We start from the raw sequence: 24108 nt of genomic DNA, 5'->3' as shown, positions 1-24108 counted from the left end.
AGAAATACATGGATGAGTCCCTGACCCCAAGGGACTAAATCTAAAAGGGATGGCTGACAGAGAAATAAGAAACATCGAAACAATAGAAATACAAAAACAGTGTATAAGACAAGGTCAATGACACAGGAGGGAGAGGACAGAATGGCTAGAAGAGCAGGGTTTTGGGCTCCTCACAACTTAATCTCTGCCTCAGACCCAATCACAGCATTCCTAAAGTTCTAAAAGTTGAAAAGGCTTGCTGTCACTGCTTCCTCACCCTCCTGACTGAACTCCCTTAGAAGCCTGTTCCAGGGTTTAAATCATACTTATGAGAAATGGGTTTTTTTCTTTTATCTAATCTGTTTCTCTTGCTTAAAGTTAAACTCATTTCTTATAATTTTGTCCTTGGTGAGTAGGAAGAATAACTCAAGATTCACTCCTTAGGAAAACCCTCCAAAAACTTGGACAGAGGGGTGGGCCTTCTTAGCCCTAGTCCAAATAATCCCCATTGTTTTAACTTTTACTCAAAGTCAGAGCTGACTTCAGATGGCAAGTGAAGTAGGCTGCCATTTCAAGGCAGTGTGCAGCAGGTGTAGCTGTGCTGTGGCTTCTCAAGATGGCTGCTGCATGGCTTCAAAAAAAAATGTAACCAGGCCTCTGTCTTTCTCAAAAACTGGGGCAGGGTAGAAGTGATCTGGTAGCTTGATTTAAATTGGGGATCTCAGTAGAGGGGTGCCCAGCTACCCACTTCATGACTTGGCACCGTGGGGGTGACATAGCTTTATTCCTACAAATTTGGGTGCAGGGTGGGCAGTCATAAATAGCTCATCTGATCCTTCAGAGCCAGAAAGGGAAAGATGGCAGCATTACCTCTTGTCCCCTGCCATCAGGAGGAAGATAAGGACACTGGTAATTGCCATTTACCAGTTCTCGCCTTGAACTTCTCCGATATGGCTTTTTTTTATCTTTAGTGATATTTATTAAAAGCTTACTATGTGTCAAACACTATTCTAATAGCTGGGGTAGGTACAAGATAATCAGGTTGGATGTAGTCCGTGTCCCACATAGGATTCACAGTCTTAATCCCCATTTTACAGGTGAGGTAACTGAGGCACAGAGCAGTTAAGTGACTTGCCCAGGGTCACACAGTTGACAAGTGGTGGAGCCGAGATTAGAACCCAAATCCTTCTAATTCCCAAACCCGTGCTCTATCCACTTGCCAGTGCTGCTTCTGGCCCCTTCACTCCACAGAAACTGACCTTTCAAAGGTCACCAATGACCCCCTTTATGCCAAATCCAACCGTCTCTACTCCATCTTAATCCTTCTTGACCTCTCAGCTGCCTTCAACACTGTTGACCAACCCCTTCTCCCAGAAACATTATCCAAACCTGGCTTCACTGACACTGTTCTTTCCTGATTCTCCTCCCATCTTTCTGGCCACTGATTTTCAATCTCTTTCATGAGTTCCTCCTCTGCCTCCCATCCCCTAACTGTGGGAATACCTCAAGGCTCAGTTCTGGGTCCCATTCTGTTCCCCATCTACACCCACTCCCCTGGTGAATTTATTCATTTCCATGGCTTCAACTACCATCTCTATATGGATGATTTCCAAATCTATACCTCCAGCCCTGATTTCTCTTCTCTGCAATCTCACATTTCCTCCTGCCTTCAGGACATCTTTACTTACACATTCTGCTGACACCTCAAACTTGACATGTCTGAAAGAGAACTCCTCATCTTCCCACCCAAACCCTGACCTCCCCATCACTGTAGACAGTGCCACCATCCTCCCTGGATCACAAGCCCATAAGCTTGGTGCTATACTTGACTTCTCTCTCTCATTCAACCCACACATTTTATCACCAAATCCTGTCACTTCAACCTTGACGACATCATTAAAATCCACCCTTTCCTCTCCATCCAAACTGCTACTATGTTAATCGGCGTGGCTCAGTGGAAAGAGCACGGACTTGGGAGTCAAAGGTCATGGGTTTGAATCCCAGCTCTACCACTTGTCAGCTGTGTGACTGTGGGCAAGTCACTTAACTTCTCTGTGCCTCAGTTACCTCATCTGTAAAATGGGGATGAAGATTGTGAGCCTCATCTGGGACAACCTGATTACCCTGTATCTACCCCAGCGCTTAGAACAGTGCTCTGCACATAGTAAGCGCTTAACAAATACCAACATTATTATTATTATTATTATTATTATTAATCCAAGCTCTTATCCTATCCCACCTTGATTACTGCATCAGCCTCCTTGCTGAGCCCCCTATCTACTGTCTCTCCACCCCAGTCCATATTTCACTCTGCTGCCCGGATAATTTTTCTACAAAACTGTTCAGTCCATGTTTCCCTACTCTTCAAGCCTACTCTCCAGTGGTTGTCCCTCCAGTCCTTAATTGATTTACATTAATGTCTGCCTCCCCCTCTAAAGTGTAAGCTCCTAGTGGGCAGGGAACGTGTCTACCAACTCTGTTAGACTCTACTCTCCCAAGCACGTAGTACAGTGCTCTGCACACAATAAGTGCTCAACATAGATGATGGACTGAGGTTTAATAACTAGTGAGTTTGCAACTGAATGTCTACATGTGCCTCGTTTACATCTCTGATTGTACAGATGTAGCCTCAAAAGACATTGCTTACACTCATTTTTTTGGCTTCGTAACTTGTGTCCAACTCACTGTCCACTCTGAGCAACATCACTATGGAGCTGGCTCAAAAAAAAAAAAGAAAAAAGAAAAAAAAATAAAGGTCTTAGCTGAACCCAGCAGAGGAAAAAAAATTCAAGGTTCTAATCTCCCTCCCAATCTATATCACCTAAACTAACTATGAATATATGTTTTTAGAATTTAACTTCCTCCTCTCAGGATGCTTAACAATCAGCATTAGTCAAAGGCCAGGTATAAAACATCAAAGGTCCCATTCCTCTATCACAGCTTCAGCTAAATGAATATAAGCAAGTATCTTTTGCTAGGGTCACAACAAACACAGCATGCTTCTGCTCATCTGCTCTTGGAAGGCTATCATCACCATGGCTTTTGCATGCCAAGAACTGGCCACTGTTTAAACATAAATGTACCTGTGTACAGTTTTTCATAGCTGATATTAGAAAAGCAGTGTATTCTAATAATACTAATGAAAAAAAGCAATGAAGTGGGAGTTGAGGTATCAGGAGATCAAAAGAGCTACTCCTGACACTGCCACAACTTGCTGAGAAACCTGGCACATGACACTTCCTCTAAACCCCGGACTCCCCACTCTATAGAATCAAAGTGAAAGTAACTGCTCAGGGACATGTGAGGATAAATGAAATAACCTTCCCCTTCTGATTTCCTGACTCCAACTGCATCAGTCAGCCAACTGATACCCTGAACAGTCCTCAGAGTCACTTAAGGGCAAACGATGTTCTTAAAGTGTAAATAAGTAAAAGCCTCTAGGGGAATACCCACTATAAACCACTCCATTAGACTGCAAGATCCTTGATGGCAAGGGCAGTGTCTATCAACTGTATCTTCCATTGTTTTCGAGATGTTCTTCCCCTTGACTCTATTTATTGCCGTTGTTCTTGTCTGTCTCCCCCGATTAGACTGTAAGCCCGTCAAACGACAGGGACTGTCTCTATCTGTTGCCGACTTGTTCATTCCAAGCGCTTAGTACAATGCTCTGCACATAGTAAGTGCTCAATAAATACTATTGAATGAATAAATTCAGTTATCTGCACACAGTAAGGGCTCAATTACTGGTATTTACTGAGCGCTTACCACACGCAGAGCACTATACTAAGCCCTTGGGAGAGTACAACAGATCAGTAGGCACGTTCCCTGCCCACAAGGAACTTACAGTCTGAGGGAGGAAAAAGACAGACATTAAAATAAATTACAGATATGTACGTAAGTGCTGGGGAACTGAGTGTGGGGGTGAATGACGGGTACAGATCCAAGTGCAGGGGGATGCATAAAGGAGAGGGAGTAGGGCAAATGAAACTTTAAGGCCTCTTGGAGGAAATGAAATTTTAATAGGGATTTGAAAGGGGGGAGAGTGGTGGTCTGTCATATATGAAGGGAGAACACAGTTGATTGATTGACTGGATAATTGGCAGAAAGCATGCCCAGGAAAACTGAAATTCAGAGCCCATTGTGGGCAGGGATTGTCTCTATTGCTGTATTGTACCTTCCAAGTGCTTAGTACAGTGCTTTGTGCACATTAAATGCTCAATAAATATGATTGAATGAATCAAAGTACCTTCTGGCTTCTTCCCCGACACTCTTCCCCTCCCCCGCCTCCCCCCGCCTTTGGACGGTGTTTTTCCTACTTACTTACTCAGGCATAAATGCCCACCAGGATACTAAAAGGCATAGCTTATATCCGTGTTTGCTGCTCTCTCCAGGGAACCATGCCTTGAAATTCTGGCATAATCATATAAAGAAACAGAGCACTATGTAGAAGTGTAATGCCTAAGTTCAACATATTCTTATTCTATTGTTGTTATAGAGAAAATACATTACCATCCTGCATTCTCCAACAAATTCCGCATGATGGTCTGAGGTACTGAGCAATTGTAATAGCCCATGCCAATATATGATCTCCAGATCTTGTTTTTGCTTGCCATGCCATACAATGTTTCAAGGATTTCATTTTCACCTGATTGTAGAAGAGAAAAGTATTATAAATCACAAAAAACCCTTAAAATGGAACATTTTTAAACCTTTAGGAATTCTTGTTCCAATTAGTTGAACTGGCCACCTTATTTATGCAGGATCTATAGATATACATCTAACTCCTTCCTTCTCAAAACTCATCCCCCTGAAGAAAACATAGCCAACCTCCAAATATCCATGGCAAGGAGGGAATGCATAATTTATTGAAATCCACAGATAATCCAAGAACCTTTTTATAGCCAATAATTTTAATCATCTCGATTAAACCTTTTCCCACAGATTCTGACAATTAGAAAAGATTCCAAGTTTGAGTTGTCTCTTTTTATTTCTCCCATCCACCCTCTTGCGAGGCTGCAAGTGGACAGTGAACTGTTCAAACTACTATATTTACTCCCCTACTACGAGCATTTTTTTGTTCAATTGTTTATTTTAAACCATCGGGGTGCACACGACATTTGAAGCCAAAGAATCTGGATCCACTAGAGTCTGACTCTTAGACCCAACTTGTTCTTATATCAGTGAAAAGTCTGAATCCAAAAAGGCAGCTATAGCAGAGTGGAGAAACCAAATTTTAAATGAACTTTCAACACTATTAAACTTACTTTGAATATAGTTATAACATACCTCCCCTTATTCTTACCCACATGAAAATAAATGTCCTCCTTCCCAACAATCTTAGTCTACATGGCTTTTCAAGGAAATTAATTCCAAACAGATGCAGCTTTATGCTAGACTGGATTAAGGAAACTCACAGATTTATAGGCCTGCATTTTCCCCCCGGCCCCCAACCCCACTTCCTTCTTGGTGACAGTTCCAAAAATAAAAATCTTCACTCCCATAACTCTCTACATTGCTCCACCTTAAAATTAATTTTTGCCTTGTTTCAGGACTAGCTGATCACAAAAGAAAACCCAATCAAATGACTCAAACAGTCAACTTCAAAGGCGAAAATCAGCAGTTAAATCATCATCGGAACAACCTCACAAGAAACACGATAGTTTTTCAACTGCTGAGGCAAAATGTTATTTAACCTTTCTAAGGGGCTCAATGGTTAAGAAACACACCAGGAGGGAGCCTCTAATTAGTTGTGTCTGGCAGAACTTGGTGTCACATGGTGTTGCAAGGTCAGTTACAATTAAAATCTAGTGGATGGGTCACACAGAGCTGGGCTCTTCTCAACACTGGAGGCCTGAGGGATAAAGGATCAGAGGCCCAAATGTGGAGAAACGAAAGCTGCTTTGTGGGATGTGTGTGGGGGTGAAAAAAAGCAGGGGGAAGGGCTTTAAAAAAAACAAAAAGCATTTCCTCCAATATAATAACTGGTTCATGTAGTGAGGACAAAGAGGACTTTGCATTCCTCAATTTAACTACATCACTCTATAACAAATGATATAGAATACTTTTTTAATTTTGGGAATGAAATATAAGGTGCATGGACAAATTAGATATTACTGAAATATTTGAAACATTTTATTTTCAATGGACTAAGCCTAACCTTCCTCATCTTTCTGGCTCCCATTAACTGAACGACTTATTTTTTTCCCCACATGTAGGAATCCCACTCCCCATCTCCCTTCCTCAAACTATAAAACAAGAAGATACTTTCTAGAGAGGCAATGTCTTGTCTCATAACTTTACTGTTAGGGTAAAAAAAAAAAACGAGATCACATGAGGCAGGGCAGACAATGAAAGGAAATTATTTTCCTGCAGGTGGATTTTATCATTAATCAAATTAATCATCAGTATATTGGAAGAGCATTATAATTTCAGTTCCAGAACAACCTACATCAAAATATACTCATACTTCAAATTATTTTCCTGCAGGTGGATTTTATCATTAATCAAATTAATCACCAGTATATTGGAAGAGCATTACAATATCAGTTCCAGGACAACCCACATCAGAATATACTCATACTTCAAAGGACTCTTCAGTGGGCGGGCCTCCTTGTCTCCTTGGCCCTATTAAATAGTATTTTTGAATCCATTCGATAATGAACCATTCTTTAATAGGCTTCCACTGTAGTAGGAAGAGCAATTAGAGCAAGTTCTGTAAGTTGACAACACTGACATCAATACCATCACTCTTGACAACACCAACCTTGGCGTTATTCTTGATTTCTCTCTTTCAGCCCTCATATTCTTTCAGTCATTAAATCCTGTCATTCTTTTCTTCACAACACCCCCAGAATCTTTCCTCTTCTTCTACAGCCAGACTGACAACTCACTGCTTGAAGTAATGGTTAATTTCTGAGTCGACTAATGCATTGGCATCCTCACTAACCTCTCTGTCCCTTACCTCTTCACTCTCCAGTCCATACTTCACTCTGCTGCCCAGATCATTTTTCTGAAACATCATTCTGAAGATATCTCCACATGCCTCAAAACCCTCCAATGCCGATCTACTCAATGTAGGTTGAAGCAGCAGAGAAGCAGAGAAGCAGCGTGGCTCAGTGGAAAGAGCACGGGCTTAGGAGTCAGAGGTCATGAGTTCTAATCCCAGCTCGGCCACCTGTCAGCTGTGTGACTTTGGGCAAGTCACTTCACTTCTTGGTGCCTCAGTTACCCCATCTGTAAAATGGGGATGAAGACTGTGAGCCTCATGTGGGACAACCTGATTACCTTGTATCTACCCCAGCGCTTAGAACAGTGCTCGGCACATAGTAAGTGCTTAACAAATGCCAACATTATTATTATTATTAATAATGTAATTACTGGGTGCTTACAGTGTGCAGAGTACTGTACTAAGCACTTGGGAGGGCAAAATACAACAGAGTTGGTAGACGCATTGCCTGCCCACAGTGAGCTCACAGTCGAGAGGGGGAGACGGATATTAATATAAATTATAGATAGGTACACAAGTGCTGCGTACAAATCCAAATTCAAGGGTGATGGAGAAGGGAATGGGAGAAAAGGAAATGAGGACTTAGTTGGGTAAGGTCTCTTGGAGGAGATGTGAGTTTAATAAGGCTTTGAAGGTGGGGAGAGTGATCATCTGTCAGATATGAAGAAGGAGGGCATTTCAGGCCAGAGGCAGAATGTAGTCAAGAGGTCAGCTGATAGATGAGATGAAGGTACTGTGAGTAGGTTGGCATTAGAGGAGTGAAGTATGTGGGCTGGGTTGTAGTAGAAGAGCAGCGAGGTAAGGTGGAGGGGCAAGGTAATGGAGTGCTCTAAAGGCTATGGAAAGGCATTTCTGTTTGATGTGGAGGTGGATGGGCAACCACTGGAGGATCTTATGGAGTGGCGAAATGTGGCCTGAACATTTTTGTAGAAAAATGATCTGGGCAGCAGAGTAAAGTATGGACTGGAGTAGGAAAAGACAGGAGGCAGGGAGGTCAGCAAGGAGGGAGCAGAGTTTTCCTCCAAGTATTTCATAGGGAGCTAAGCCACCCCAAAGTGTTCCTCAAATTGAAATGTTTGAAGATCAGAGTGCTATCCAAGCTGCCACCATGTTGGTCCAAGTACTTATATCCCAGATCAACTACTGGATCAGCCTCTTCATTGACCTCCTTTCCTACTGTCTCTCCGGTCCATGCTTGAGTCTGCTGCCTAGATCCTTTTTCTTAAAAAAATCATTTGGCACACATCTCCCCATTCCTCAAAAATTTCCAATAGTTACGCATCCATCTCCTACCTGGACAGAAACTCTTCACCATCGGCTTTAAGGCACTCAATCAGCTCTCCCCTTTCTACCTAACCTTGCTCATGACCCACCACAACCCAGCCCATCCACTTTGCTCCTCTACCGGCTACTTACTGAACCTCATTCTTATCTCCTTCACTGCCGACCCCTTCCTCACACCCTCCCTATTAGCCAGAACTCCCTCCCGCTTTATTTCCTAAAGACCACCATTCTTCTCAACTTCAAAGTAAGTTCTACTAAAATCACATCTCCTCCAGGAATCCTTCTCTGACTAATCTCTCACCTTGCCTATTTTCCCTCCCTACTGGGTCACCTATGCACATGGGTTGGCACCCCCTAAACACTTAGATATTTCCTCCTTTCCACAGCATTTGATTTTCCTAATTTATTTTCAATTAAGTTTCTCCCTCTAGACTGTAAGGTCCTTGTGGTCAGATAACATGTCTACCGACTCCACTGCATTGTAGTCTCTCAAGTGCATAATACAGTGCTCAATAAATACTATCGACTGATTGACTGCTACACAGATCATCTTCTTGAAGGGTCGCTCAGCCCACAATTCTCCACTCCTCAAACCCACTAACTAATTGCTTCCCATTTCCTTCCACATCAACCAAAATTTTCTCACGAATGACTTCTAAGCTCTCCACCAACTCTTCCCCACCTCACACTTTTGCCTTCTTCACCGGCTACCCCCGAGCTTGCTCTTTGTTCCGCTCAAGCTAAACTTTTACCTGCACCTTACTCCTGACTCTTCCACCTCCATCCCCTCACTTAACTCTTTCCCTGGGCTAGAACGCCCTCACCACTCAGGTCCATCAGGCCATAGTCAAAGCCCTCCTAAACCCCGCATTCCTTTAACCAGCCACTTATGCATTTATTAATACCCAGCCTCAGCACATGTGCATACATTTAATTATGCATTTGAAGCTCCTTGTGGGTAGGGAACATGCCTACCAACTCTGTTTGCATTGCACTCTCCCAAGCAAAATAAATACCACTGATTATTTATTTTAATCACCCTAGTTGTAAATATTTTAGGCATGTCTTTCCTGTTCAAGAGTAAACTCGTAATGGCTTAGGAAATGTGTCAATGCTTCATGTTGCACTTTCCCAAGCACTTAACATAGTGCGTCGGACCCAATAGTAAGTATTATTACCAGAGCCACCCCAACATCACTTAGTACTATCTGATCATAACCTTCTGACTTGCCACCTCACTCATATTCCCTCTCCCACAGATTCCCCAAAAGCAGAAGTGTGGCCTAGTGGAAAGAGCATGGGCCCAAGAGTTGGAAGACCTGGGTTCTAATCCCAGCTTCGCCACTTGGCTGCTGGGTGACCTTGGGCAAGTCACTTCACTTCTCTGTGCCTCAGTTACCTCATCTGTAAAATGGCAATTAAGATGGTGACTGTCCAATATGAGTAGTTACTCCAGTGAGGACTATGCCTGGCACATAGTAAGAGCATATGAATACCACACAGAAACAAAACAAAAAAATCTTTTACCATGTCCAATTCATTCTGTCCTGCTCTAATTCAGTTCTATCTTCTGCTTACCACCTCTTCTATTGCTTCCTCATCAGCTCCCATGCCTACATCCCCCCCAGTCATTCCAAACTTTTAGTTCTCTCCCCACATCTCTACACCCATTCCTGTTCAAACTCCTTGAGAGGATTGTATACACCCATTTTCTTCACTTCTTCTCCACCAACTCCCTTCCTCACCCACTATATCAGGGGTTTTTGACCCCTCCACTCCACTTAACCCGCATTCTCTGCAGTCACCAATAATCGCCTCATAGCCAAATCCAGGGATCTGAGAGCTGTCAATGGCCTCCCCTCTATATCTGAGTTCCAGGGGAAGCTAAAAGGGAGTCAGAATCAGGGTGGCCAGGTCGACACTGGCCTCACTCTCAAGGGCCAATAAAAGGTGTCATTAAGAAGGTAGCAGTGACCTGCAAATGTCTAAAGCAGTATGGTTACCAGGATATACCAGATCCAGCCACAGACTCCTGCCACCTGACCGCATGTGCTCGAGGGAGGCAAAAGCATTGCTAGGAACTAACCTTTAATGTCACAAACTCAGATCTGTGCTTTGTGTGTGTCTAAGATCTGAATTATGGAGTATGGCAACCTCAGTTTTAGACAGGAACTGAAACTTACTACCCCTCAAGCAAGTTTCCACCATCTCTCAGTGAAGGAGGGATTTTTTTTAAGTTTTGGAATGGTTTTGTGGTATCCCATACAAGAACTCAGATCTCCCCATTGGTGCAAGATGGTAGTACCAAATACCAGGCCTAGCTGATATTAATAAGCAGCATGGCCTAGTAGATAGAGCATGGGTCTGGGAATTAGAAGGACATGAGTTTCAATCCTGGCTCTGCCATTTATCTGCTGATGGGAAAGTCACTCTTCTAGACTGTAAGCTCATTGTAAGAAGAGAACGTGTCTACCAACTCTGTTCTACTGTTCTCTCCCAAGCGTTTAGGTCAGTGCTCTGCACACAGTAAATGCTCAATAAATATGATTGTGACTTAACTTCTCTGTGCCACGTACCTCACCTGTAAAATGGTGAGTTAGACTGTGAGCCCCAAGTGGGACGTGGGCTGTGTCCCATCTGATTAGCTTGTATCTACTCCATCACTTAGTACAATGCCTGGCACATAGTAAGCTCTTAACAAATGCCCTTATAAAAATAGCTGCTTTTGCAAAAAATACAAATAGCATAAGACATTTTATTGTGCCCAGCTTTCAAAACCAAAGCCCGCTCTTATCTGACTGCCCAAGGGAGAATAATTCAATCTTGATGTCATGTTGATCTCTTCAACTGCTGCACTGAGACAGCTAACAAGACAACCAATAATGCAGGTCTATATTAAAGGGCAACAACACAAGGTTTTTCAAAAGTGCTGTTGTGGCCTGCTTTGTACACAGAACAAACTCACCAGCATTATTACTCATCTGACCATATTATTTTTGTTGAAAACTGGAACATCAAGACACAGTGCCATATTTATATGCTTGCCTCCCACTCCAGCGACTGTGAGAGTGGTTGGAAGAGAAATGTGGGTTAATCTCCTGGCATTCTGGATTATCTAATAGAAATACTCTATTTCCCCTTCTGCTGACTCACCTAAACACTGAATCCTTGCCCCACCCCTTTCCCACCACAGTTTAAAAATTCAGTTTCTTCCCCCAATCTGTAATCTGTAAACAGATAACATTATTATTATTTATTGTAGTGTCCATCCTCCTGTCACACTGTAAAATCCTTGAGGAAAGGGATCATGGCGACCAGGCAATTCGTACAGTGCTCTGCACAGAGTAAGCACTCAGTAAATATCATTGATGGACTGAGTGCCCACTTGGTGCGTTGTACTGTACTAGGTGCTGGGGTAATAGAGAATGATGAAGTGACAAGTAACCTGACCATAAGGAGCTTACGTTCTAAATCAAGTGGACAATAGACATATACAGAAGTGATAAGGAGGGTATAATTAAGTTTATAATGCTCGAGTTGACTGAAGGGATAATGTGGCTCAGTGTAGTGGGAAATTAATTGGGAAAAACTTGGTGGACAAAGTGGGACTTTAAGAGAAATTTGAATGTGAGGATGGAGGGAGTTCCAAGCCAGGGGAACAGTGTGAGTGAAGAGATGGAGGTGAGAGAGGCAATCAACTACCGGTATTTATTTAGTGCTTACTATGTGCAGAGTTGAGAGAGGTGTGACTAGGAGTCTGGCTTAAGAGGACCAAACCCGATTTACTTGTATCCACCCCAGCGCTTAGCACATTGTGTGGCACATAGTAAGCGCTTAATAAATACTATAATTAATTAATAAAGACAGGGAGTTGGGGAACAGTGGGCAAGAAGAGCAGCTAGGTAAGGTGGGGCCAGATAGTGGAGGGCCTTGAAGTCAACTGTGAAGAGATACAGGAAACCGGTAGGAGGCTTTGAGGAGAGATGTGGGCTGAGCAACACTTCAATCAATCAATGGTATTTACTGAGCGGTTACTGTGTGCAGAGCACTGTACTCGGTGCATGGAATATTACAGAGTTGGTAAACACGTTCCCTGCCCACAACAAACTTACAGTCTAGAGGAAAGATGATCCATGCAGCAGGATGTAGTGTAAACTGGAGAGCTGAGTGGTTGGAGGGTAGGCGTCCAGCGAGGAGGCTAATTCATTCTTTCAATTGTATTTACTGAGCACTTACTGTGTGCAGAGCACTGTATTAAGCTCTTGGAAAGTACAATTCGGCAACAGGTAGAGACAATCCCTACCCAACAATGGACTCACAGTGATAGTCTAGCCATGGCAAGACCAGAACTAGTACCAGGATTGCAGGGGCTTGGGTGGAAGGTTGGGAGTGGAAGGTGGTAAAGAGAGGGGGGCAGATCTGGGTGATGCTGTGCAGGAAAAACCAAAAGGATGTGGCAGTATATTGAATGTGAGAGTTGAAAGATAGCAAAGAATTGAATATGTCACCAAAGTTGCAGGCTTCTTGGACACGGAGGATCTCAGTTGATGGGAAAGGGAGGAGGGGGAGGGGGGAAGGACAAGGTTTACGAGGAAATATGAGTTCTGTTTTAGATATGTTGATATCTAAACATATATGCCTGCAGGACATCCAAATGGAGATGTCCTGGAGACTGGAGGATTAATCAAGCAATCAATCATATTTATTGAGTTCTCACTGTGTGCAGAGCACTACTAAGCTCTTGGAACAATACAACAGAGTTGGTAGACATGCTCTCTGCCCACAAGAAGCTCAGTTGGATGAGAGATCAGGGCTAGAGAAGGAGATTAGGAAGTTGTCTGCATAGGTATAGGTGATAGCTCAAGCCATGTGAGCAGATGAGCTGCTGGAGAGAGTGAGCATAAAACAGGAGAGTAGAAGACCCAGAACAGCAACTTGGAGACGGAACTTTGGCCGTGGCGGGGGTGGGGGTGGGTACCCAAAGTAAGAGGATGAGACAGCAAATTAAACTAGGAAAGAGGGATAAGAAGGGTAGGAGAACCAGGATAGTTCTCTTTCAGCAAAACTGAGTCCTTGTAATATTTTGGAGAGGAGGAGGGAGTGCACCACAGTGTCAAAAGCAGCAGAGAGACTTATGGAGTTCAGGATGGACTATGGCCTTTAGGACTCTTTGCTTTAAGGAGACTACTGGTGACCTTGGAGAGAGCAGTCTTAGTGGAGTGATGGGGTTGAAAGCCAAGCCAAACTGCAGAAGGTTGAGAAGAGAGTTCGTGGATACCCAAGAGACTGATGAGATAGGTACGATTTGGAGACATCTGTATGTATATTAAAGTTTCCAGGGATTGACTAGAAAAACTGGAGACTAGCCTGGCTAAACCAGGATATATGGTGAACCGTTCGATTCAATACCCCCTCCTAAAGCCACCCGCCACCACCCCTAACTGAGCTGCCTAACAGCTCAGGAAGACTCTAGAACGTGTTCCTTGTTCCTCTCAATTCAGGAAAAAAACCCTACAGTTTTCCCAGTTCTTGAGGTGCAGTGCAAAAGTTGAGAACCTGAAACACTGGGAAATCCCACCTTCTCCTTTACTCCCACAGGGAATCCACAGGGGCTACCCAACTAACAGAGTTTTAAAAAAAAGAGCTATCAAAGCTATCAATGGCAGAATCCATCCACTACTTTTTAACGTCAACAACTAGGAACACATGAAGCAGCTTGGCTTAGTGGATAGAGCATGGGCCTGAGGGGTCAAAAAGACCTGGGTTCTAATCCCGACTCCCACTGTTTGTCTGCTGGGTGACCTTGGGCAAGTCACTTCACTTCTCTGGGCCTCAGTTACCTCATCTGTAAAATGGGGATTGAGATTGTGAGCCCCATAAGGGATGGGGACTGTATATCCCCATGTGGCTTGTATCTACCCCAGCACTTAGAACAGTGCTTGAACATAGTATGTGCTTAAATACCATCATTAATATTATTATTGTGAATAAGCATCCCTCCAACCATTGGGAGCAGTCAGTTGGGTTTACTGAACTGCATGCTGACTTGAGGCTTAGGTAACAGCAGCCACGGCCTCCTTCTCCCTTTTCTAGTGATCATGCCTCATCATGGGGGATCTTAATTTGGGGATGTTTCCTGGTTTAAACTTGAAAATTACTCTGGCAGCTGAGAATGGCAAAAACCAAAACTCATAATCCATCCAGGCTCGTAACACTTAAAATTGTTTTTAACATGGTTTGGGCATGCTTAATTTTAAATAAGCAACAGGACCAAATGAATAATTTCCAGGGTCTAGAAAGTGAGTGACTGGCCTAGTTACCTAGATTAAGTCCATAGCAACCTGATGGGAGACCCTCCCCCTTACATCCCTACCAAAGTCCATGGTTACAAAGTTTTTTAATCAGGTGAAGTCATAATACCAGGAAAGTATTGGTGTGGGTATGGAGGGAGAATGGACCAAATGACTACACTTACTCTTGTTTAGAGCAGCTAACTCAATTTGAAAAAAAAAACAAAACAAAGGCTCTTGGTTCCCAATCTGATTTTAAATGAACCCTAAAGAGGAAAGGGGTAATTCTGGAGGACCATTTTCCTCCACTATCTCTTCCCTCCTCAGTGTCAGGGTAAAGCCCATATGTACACTTACTCTCACCTCCACCTTCCAAGATGAAAAGAAAAAAAACCTTAGAAGAGGCAACTAAACCACCCAGCTGTCGTCAGAGCTCTTTCTTTTATACTTTAAGATAGCATCTGCTTCTTATTTCAAGGTTTGGTTCTTGGAAACTCTTCCCTTATGTGAAAAATCAAAAGACGGAATGAGAAAATAAGCTCTCATTAAGAACATTTAGAGCCATGACTCTCGATATTCTTGCCTATGGGCTTCCAGGGCAGGCCCGAGGGTATTAATATTGAGCTTCCTAGCCAGAAAACAGCTGGATAATTCTTCAAGAATTTAGCTGGTAATTCTTTTCTTGTTGAATAAATGATTGCCACTGTCCTTGTTTACTCCCTGAACACAGCACATTGCATAATGCAAAGCTTGGCAGTGGTCTTAACCTATGCATTTATTCAATCATATTTATTGAGCGCTTAATGTGTGCAGAGCATCATAGTAAGCGCTTGGGAGAGTGCAATAAAGCAGTAGGCACATTTCCTGCCCACAGCGAACCTACACTAGCACTGGCCTTTTTGTACTTCAATTTAAAATTACTGGTGAACAAGGAGAGGTGTGGGACCTACACCACAGATCTGCTGAGAAGTTCAAGGCTAATGTTTACAAATTCAGTCCAAAGGCCTTCAGAATAAGAATCAGTTCTCTCTGCTACCTGCACTTGACTTAATGAAATGGCCTTAGTACCCATTCTGACATTTCCTACCAAGAATAAGCTGATTCAGCGGTTAGTGATTTCTGACTTTCATTTACCCAACCGACAAGCTACATCAACCCTGTTAAACAGAAAGGCGAGTTGAGCAATAATCTGGACAATTCAATGAATGTTGCAATCGATCAATACGGTTAGATCCAAAAGACCCTTTCTCCTCGATTACAGATTTTTGCCTGAATTATCTTTCTGCCTCAGTTCTTCACTCTTTTTGCTGCTGTAGACTCAAGCGCAATATCCTGCAGCTAGGCTTAAGTTCTCCTTTATAAGAGAAGCTAGCGAACACAAACCATACTTCTCAGTTTCTCTCGAAAGTGCCTAATTTTCTACGCATTTGTCTCTTGTACTGTGCAACTTTTAATACTGTACAAACCTTTGAAAATGGTTTTTCACAGCATCTCAGGGAGATCTGGGGGAAAAGGAGTAGTTAGTGAGGGAATATTAAGGAAAAAAAACACACCCCATCATACCTGCCCAGGCAATACTACTGAGGTGATATTCAAACCACAAGACTGAATGGAGAGATGCTTGAGGTGAAATCCCACGTGTGCAGGTCTCCTAGCCGTCATGAAAATGGATGGTTGGATGCAACAGTTTTAAAGCCTGAGATGCAACAGTGAGGGGAGGAGAAAAGAGAAAGGATCATAAAGGCAAAAAATCTTGGTCCATATAAGGAATGGATGGTTCCAGTTCCACTCTCATCCACTGGCACAGAAAAGAGGAAAGGGAGAGAGAATACATTGTCAGAAAGTAACTTTTATTTCCCGACATAACCGGAAGCTATGGGTGGAGAACATGTTCTCACCTCCAGCAGTGAGTGCTGAGGTGTTTGTCAACAACTGTATACCCAAGCCTACTTCAGTTGTGTCTCCCTGGAAAGAGAGGGGACTGGGGAGCAAGAGAAAGGAGAATCCAGAAAGTACATTACTCCCCTAGAATATTCCAGGGTGCACTCACTAGCCTGTCCTTATCTGTAGGCAGAATAATTTAGGAGAGCAGGGATGTGTGAGTAAACTAGAAATTCACCAGTTGTGCTAGGCCAGCTTTTATCCCCACCTTTGAATCTTTCCACTACTTCTGCAAGTGGCAGGGGTGGCAGGGAGAGGGAGAAAGAGAGAAATGAGGAAGCTATCCGAACCTTTATCTGTGGTTATTTTTAAATTGGGAAAATGGCACAGTGAAGTTAGAAAGAAGGTCGGGAGAAAAGGGCTATCGACTCGTCAGCATAGATGCCCCCCCCCCCCTCGAGCCTCTGGGTGCTCTCTGGATGTGAAAGGGGAGTCCTGAAAGCATGGGGATGTCCCCATTAACAGAAGGCTCCTGGCAGATACCCAGTGTGCCCAATGCCAACTGGGGACCACAAATGTACTGAGTTACAATGAATGCAGTACTAGAAAGAAAAGGACATATTTATTACATAACTTGAGTTAACATCAAAATTTACTCTCATCCATGCCATCTAAAATTAGCATGCTGCACTAGCTATCTGTTCTCTTAAAATATTCCCCCATTTTGGTGATTATATGCATTTATATATAGGCTATATACTAGATCCTTCTCAAGGTACTCCAAAAGCAGCCAGCCAGTAATCTTGGAGGGCAGGAATACGCCTTCTACATGTATTGTACCTCCCAGGTACCCCAGAACAATACATCATGATAATGACTAAAACAGGTAAGAAGACTGACATCATAAATTAGGGACCAAGCACATGAGACCCAAATAATTAGGACAATGAACTTTTAAAATCCAGTTCTCTTTCCTTCTGAGTACCACTTCTGTTACTATTTAAAATGTCCCATCTCCCCATCCCGCCCCCCCAAAAAAACCAATAAAAAAAAACCCTAACCCACTAAGAAGTAGTATCTGAATCTTAACATGATTTTCGGGACAGCCAAATTGATTAAACAATTTTCAGAGTCCAAATCTACTGAACCTACTCACTGTGCCTCGTTCTCGCCTGTCCCACCATCGGCCCCCGGCCGACATCCTTCCTCTGGCCTGGAATGCCCTCCCTCCTCAAATCCGCCAATCGAGCACACTTCCCCCCTTCAAAGCCCTACTGAAAGCTCACCTCCTCCAGGAGGCCTTCCCAAACTAAGCCCCCCTTTTCCTCTGCTCCCCTCCCCATTGCCCTGACCCATCTTCCTTTGCTCTGTCCCCCATCCCCGCCCCTCAGCACTGGTGTATATATGTACATATTTATATTTATTTTTATTAATGATGTACGTATATCTATAATTCTATTTATATGATGCTATTTAATTTATATAATTCTATTTAATGATGCTACTGATACCCATTTACTTGTTTCGATGTCTGTCTCCCCACTACAAGACTGTGAGCCCATTGTGGCAGGGATTGTCTCTATTTGTTGCTGAATTGTACTTCCCAAGCAGTTAGTACAGTGCTCTGGACTCAGTAAGCGCTCAATAAATACGACTGAATGAATGAAGATCAAATCTGACTACAGACTATAGCTGAATTTTAAATTTACAAGATTTTCTGATTTATTATTTTCAAAGAGAAATCTTATGGTTTAAAGGGGGGAAGAGAGGGAAGATGCCAAAGAATCTCAGGTGTAGCTTTGTTTGTTTTTAAATACAGAAAAGAGAGCAAGGAATGCACCCTTAGCTGACAAGAGAGACTAAGGTTCTGATAAATTTTTTAATCTGTATATGAAACTTCAGTGTCCTTATGTTATAATAAATTAAGAAGGCTTTCTTATAGTGAAGGTCAGACTCCCTTTAACAAAAACTCAGATGCTATCTCTCGTTGTTACCAGGTAGTATGAAAAGACCCCTAAATTAGAAAATGACAGCTGTCTTCCAGATTTTGTTTGAAATACCATACGTAATTGTGCAGAGAAGCAGCATGGCTCAGTGGAAAGAGCCCGGGCTTGGGAGTCAGAGGTCATGGGTTCTAATCCCCGCTCTGCCACTTATCAGCTGTGTGACTTTGGGCAAGTCACTTAACTTCTCTGTGCCTCAGTTACCTCATCTGGAAAATGGGGATTAAGACTGTGAGCCCCACGTGGAACAACCTGATTACCTTCTATCTACCCAGTGCTTAGAACAGTGCTCGGCACATAGTAAGCGCTTAACAAATACCAAGTTATTATTTATTTTATTATTATATATACACCAACCTTTTAGCTACACTTGTAGAGTGTTTACAAGAAGTCAGATGAAATTAATGAGAAATTTAGTACACTCTGCAACTCTGTCGTGTTCCTTTTTATATGATTTTCTTGAGGCTTCTTATTATGGGAGAATTCTAAGTATATGAATTAAAGGAATTTGGGATGACTAAAAGCAGTGCTCTCTAGCCAATGTACTAAGGTTCCCTGACATATCCTGGAAGTTTACACTCATGCCCTACAATCTCACCAATCCCTTTTCTTTAATTTCACTACTCATCTAAGAGTTTTTTCCAAGTGCAGGAGCATGTCTGGACACACACAGAGTGAATCAAAGATACTGGAACCCACATCTGCAGATTCTGGACCCCGCTCAAGACTGTAAACTTTTTGTGGGCAAGAAACGTGTCTACCGATTCTGTTCTACTGTCCTTTCTCAAGGGCTTAGTATAGTGCTATGAACACAGTAAGCACTCACAAAATACGATTGATTGTCAATGTTCTGGGAGGTGCTATTTTCAATTCTGCCTTATAATACAATTATACGTGCAGAGTGACGTCCAAGATGGCGGCAGCCAGAACCAGTGTTCCCCTAACTGAAAAGGATTGGTTACGTCGATAGTAGATTGGGCGAGCCAGACAAAATGTTTACAGGCCTAGTGATTTTTTTCTATCACTGAGTTTAAATGAGACATTAGAAAGGGTTTCTCAATTTAAAAAGACACTGGATTAGGTAACCAAATGAAACTGACAAGTCATCTTAATCTGGAGATTTTTTCAAATAGCTTTTTTGGAGCAACTTGAGTACCATCTTGCCCGGGGACAGGGGAATGGACTTTATGAACTTCAAGGTTTCTTTCCATAGAAGCCTTCCCAGGTAGGAAATCTGGGGCTAGGCCAGTCATGGTGCCAGCCAGGGCCTGGTCCCAGCTCTGGACCACGGCATCAGGTCATAGGCTACACCAAACTGAAAGTGGTGCTGCACCAAAGAAGCAGGAGAGAAGCAGTGTGGGCTAGAGGAAAGAGCAAGGGCCTAGGGGTCAGAGGACCTGAGTTTTAATCGCAGCTCTTCCACTTACCTGCTGTGTGACCTTGGGCAACTCGATTTACCTCACCTCAATTTCCTCATCTATAAAATGGGGATTACATATCTGTCATTTCTAGGCTATCTCCTCTAGATTGAGGCCCATATGAGATGGCGACTGTGTCGGACCTGATTATGTTGCAAATTATTCCAGTGCCCAGTACAGTGCTTGTCAGATAACCTTGAACAAATACCACAGTCGTTATAATAAGCACTTAAACACCACAATCCTTAATTATTAAGTGATCTCACTTCTCTTGGGCATGGTTTCACATGTACAGTTGCCACTGAGACACACCAGATGTCGTAGCTTCAAACTGCCCAAGCGTGGCATAGTGGATAGAGCACGGGCCTGGGAGTCAGTAGATCACGGGTTCTAATCCTGCCTCTACCCCTTGTCTGCTATGTTACCTTGGGCAAGTCACTTCACTTCTCTGTGCCTCAGTTACCTCATCTGCAAAAAGGGCATTGAGACTGTGGGCCCCACAGGGGACAGGGACTGTGTCCACCGCGATTTGCTTGTATCCACCCCAATACTTAGTATAGTGCCTGGGACAGAGTAAGTGCTTAACAAATGCCATCATATACATGTACAAATGCCCTTTGGAAATGAAGCCCGGGCTATTTCGGTTCTGCCCCAGCAGACTTCCCACCTGAAGAAAGAGAGGGCCTGTGGAAAGCCCGGGGCCCAACCAAACCGACCCGAAGCCCAATCAGGCTGGACTCTGTACTGGCACCATGAGCTGGGGGACCCAAAGGATCTGGCAGAACCCACAGGCCAGGTCTAACCCGTGCAGGGGCTCTATGTGGGGCTCTATTAGCCAGTGCTGGGATTCTGATCCAGGTCCAAACGCATTCCACTATGGATATACTCAATCTGCCAGGATCTAGGAACAATACACAAACCCCCGCCCCTCCCCCACCACTCCTAAACTACGTTTTAAATTTTGAAAGGTTTCATTTGCCAGAATATCACTTATTAAAATATACCTCAATCAATAATAGATTAGCAAGATATTAGTTCTATTACCTTAAAATATGATGTGTGCATACACCTCTACCCTACATATTCCATGTAATCGGTTATGACAAAAGTGCTTTATTCATAAACAAAATCAGCCCCTCATTTCCTAGTGGAGTATGCCGGCTCATTCTGGCTGTGGAATGTGTCCAGTGTGATGTAATCTCACAGTAACCAGATTGAACTGGCCCAGAACCTTAACAGAAGCTGCCGCGTTTAAAGTTTACACTTAAATTGCCATTTGGTCATCGTGAGCTTGCTACTGAAGAGTGAACTGGATAAACTGAATTCTCCAATGCCCCAATTTTTCTGCCAAAACAAAATAGCTGAGCTAAAAAGAGACCATCTTTGACAAGCTTGCAAGAGTTTAATATGCTTTGGTTCATCTTTGAGTATTTTTGAAAATGGCTAAGCAAATCAATTTAAAAAAATCATTCAGGCGCCTTTAAAAATGCTAACATTTGATGAGAAGTTTCCCAGAAAGAGATCTATCCCTTTGTTTTACTCTTCAATCCCAGAGCATGCTTTACTAAATGTAGAAAACTTCTCACCCAGAAAAGGTCCAATAAGCCATCCTAAAATTTCTTAAAAATTGAAAAATCTTTTTGTTTCCCTCAAAGGTCAAACCAAGTTAAGGGCACTCAGTTACTCCAATTCAGACTTTGCTAAGACCACAGTAGTGCCCACAACAGTGATAGGAGTTAATGGTCTGTTGAGGTTACCGAGCAAAATACCACCCCCACCCCCCTACCCCCAGGTTCAGTACTCAAAAAATTAATATTTGTGTATTTGTTCCCTCTTGACCTGAAAACTTGAAAAACCAGCTGTACCCTCATCAGTGGACTCCAAAGGTGAACAAGATAGTTCCAAATTTCAGCCTCGGCACTGCTCCCCCGTTATTAACACGCAACTATTTGGAACGCTATAAGGAGCTTACAAATTCCTGCCTCTGCAGAAAATGAAGATTGTACATTTTCTCCCCAAAGCTTAGTACCACCCACTCTGCACACAGTAGGCACTCAAATACTACTGACTGGAGAATTATCAGAGACCCCAACAATTTACAAGATACGCCTCGCACTCAGCTCCTCTGAAGTACAGTCTTCCGACCTGTTTTAAAGTTAAAAGAGGGCATAAACAGCGGAAGCAGCATGAGAAGCAGTGGAAAGAGCCCGGGCTTGGGAGTCAGAGGTGATGGGTTCGAATGCCGGCTCTGCCCCTTGTCAGCTGTGTGACTGTGGGCAAGTCACTTCACTTCTCTGTGCCCCAGTTACCTCATCTGTAAAATGGGGATGAAGACTGTGAGCCTCACGTGGTACAACCTGATTACCCTGTATCTACCTCAGCGCTTAGAACAGCGGTTGGCATATAGTAGCGTGGCTCAGTGGAAAGAGCACGGGCTTTGAAGTCAGAGGTCATGAGTTCGAATCCCAGATCTGCCACTTGTCAGCTGTGTGACTGTGGGCAAGTCACTTAACTTCTCTGTGCCTCAGTTCCCTCATCTGTAAAATGGGGATTAAGACTGTGAGCCCCACGTGGGACAACCTGATTCCCCTGTGTCTACCTCAGCGCTTAGAACAGTGCTGTGCACATAGTAAGCGCTTAACAAATACCAACATTATTATTATTATTATTAAACGCTTAAAAATGCCAACATTATTATTATAAACATCGGCCCCTTCAAGTTAGTACGTTGGACTTGAAGGATCGTTCAAAATGCGCGTCAGCCTGCACGTGCAACTGTAGAGATTTCGTCAACAGTGATTTCCAGCAGAGATATAACTTTACTATTCCTCCACCGTTACTCGAGGGCTGGTCTGAAAGGGCAGTTCGTTTTGTGTGTCAATCACGCTTCACTACGGAGGCATAATTACCAAGCTAAGAAGGAAGCTCCATCCGACTCTCTCCCCGCCACCACCCCCACCCCCTTGTTCCTTTTGTGTGCTGGATTCAATGCTTGAAGAATGTAGGGCTTTCCCATTCATCTCCGGCCTTAAATCGCCCTAACGATGATATCCTGTCCGTCTATCTGTGCTGGGCGATAAAAGCGATCTAAAGTCCGCCAACCCTAACGGCCCGGAGATGCTAGAATGACCCCGAGGGCCCGGAGGCAACGGGGCCTACGGGCGAAGTCTCCAACTGGGCCTCAATCACTTACAGATGGGGTCCTCCATCTTCAACGGTCTTCTCAGGCGGATGCCGGCCGGGACCGTCTTCTCGATCAGTTCGTCGATGCTCTTGAGAACAGACACGCACGGGAAAGAGAAGACATCGGGTCAAAGTGGCTTAGGAGATCCTAAGGTCGTCCCATTTGCGCATTCTGGGGATCTACCGCACCACTTCTGGGGAAGGAGACCGTGACCGCTCCAGGGTTGATTGACGATGGTGACGATCGGGATGGCGGGAATTAAAATCCCAGTACCTGGGGAAGTTGGCGCCTGGCGGCAACAACCTCCCCTCCCTCCCCAACCCCCAAACTTTTCCGAGGGAGCGGAGGACGAAGGAGGAGGGGGAGATAGGGCGGGAGGCGGGGAAGAAAGTTAGGAGCGGAGCGGGGCCGGCATCGGGGAGCACCGGGAGAGACACCGCCTCTACCTACCGCCAACCCCACGGTCCGCAGCATCTCCCCCTTGTCTTTGTCTCCGGGGCCGATGTGCCTGCGGGAGAAGTCGTCGTGGCGGGGCAGGAGCCGCTCGATGTGGCGGGAGGACGCGGCGGGGGCGCGGGGGCCCCCGCCTCCGCCGCCGCCGCCGCCGCCGCCCCGCGGTGCCCAGCTCCGTCTGGCCGCCGCCCCCCGCCCGAGGAGCATCCCCCACCACTTGGCACAGCTCTGCATGGCGCTGCCTGCCCCCGCACCGACCCTCCACTCCCACTCGAGGGATCGTTGCCGCCTCCGTGCCCCTCCTCTGCCTAGGAGGTACCCGCCGGTCCGATCTCTCCGCGGCTGTAACGGTTGGAGCGTCGGTTAGCCCAGCCCTGAGGGGTGGGGGGGCGGCGCCGACCCCTGCGCAAAGTTGCTCTTCGGCGCTGGCACCTGCGACTGACTTTGCGCGGAGGCGCCGGCGGTCGGGGGGTGGGGGGGGGACACCGGGCCAGCCCGCCCCTTTGGAGACCTCTTGGCCAATGGGAGGAGAGAGCGGAGGGGTAGGGGTGGGGCCGCGACCCCCTGGCGGACTCCCCCCAACCCCCGCCCCGCCGCCTGGACCCGGCGG

At 44.5% G+C, this 24108-nt stretch overlaps 1 protein-coding gene across 1 annotated transcript in view; it reads right to left on the bottom strand.

Moving 5' to 3' along the window:
- The window catches only part of GLDC (glycine decarboxylase), an 85310-nt gene extending 61578 nt beyond the window's left edge, over nucleotides 1-23732 (bottom strand). Inside the window, exons 1-3 of the mRNA XM_029054659.2 lie at nucleotides 23496-23732; nucleotides 23055-23133; nucleotides 4489-4624 (exon numbers count right to left, since the gene is read on the bottom strand). Coding sequence (XP_028910492.1) covers nucleotides 4489-4624; nucleotides 23055-23133; nucleotides 23496-23732 — 452 coding nt within the window. The remainder of the gene's footprint in view (nucleotides 1-4488; nucleotides 4625-23054; nucleotides 23134-23495) is intronic.
- Between the last annotated feature and the right edge of the window lie 376 nt (nucleotides 23733-24108).

This window comes from Ornithorhynchus anatinus, chromosome X5, assembly GCF_004115215.2.
Source record: "Ornithorhynchus anatinus isolate Pmale09 chromosome X5, mOrnAna1.pri.v4, whole genome shotgun sequence".
In the NCBI taxonomy this organism is placed as follows: Eukaryota; Metazoa; Chordata; class Mammalia; order Monotremata; family Ornithorhynchidae; genus Ornithorhynchus; species Ornithorhynchus anatinus.
Note: the sequence above shows the minus strand (reverse complement) of the source record. Positions and strands in the feature narration are given on the sequence as shown.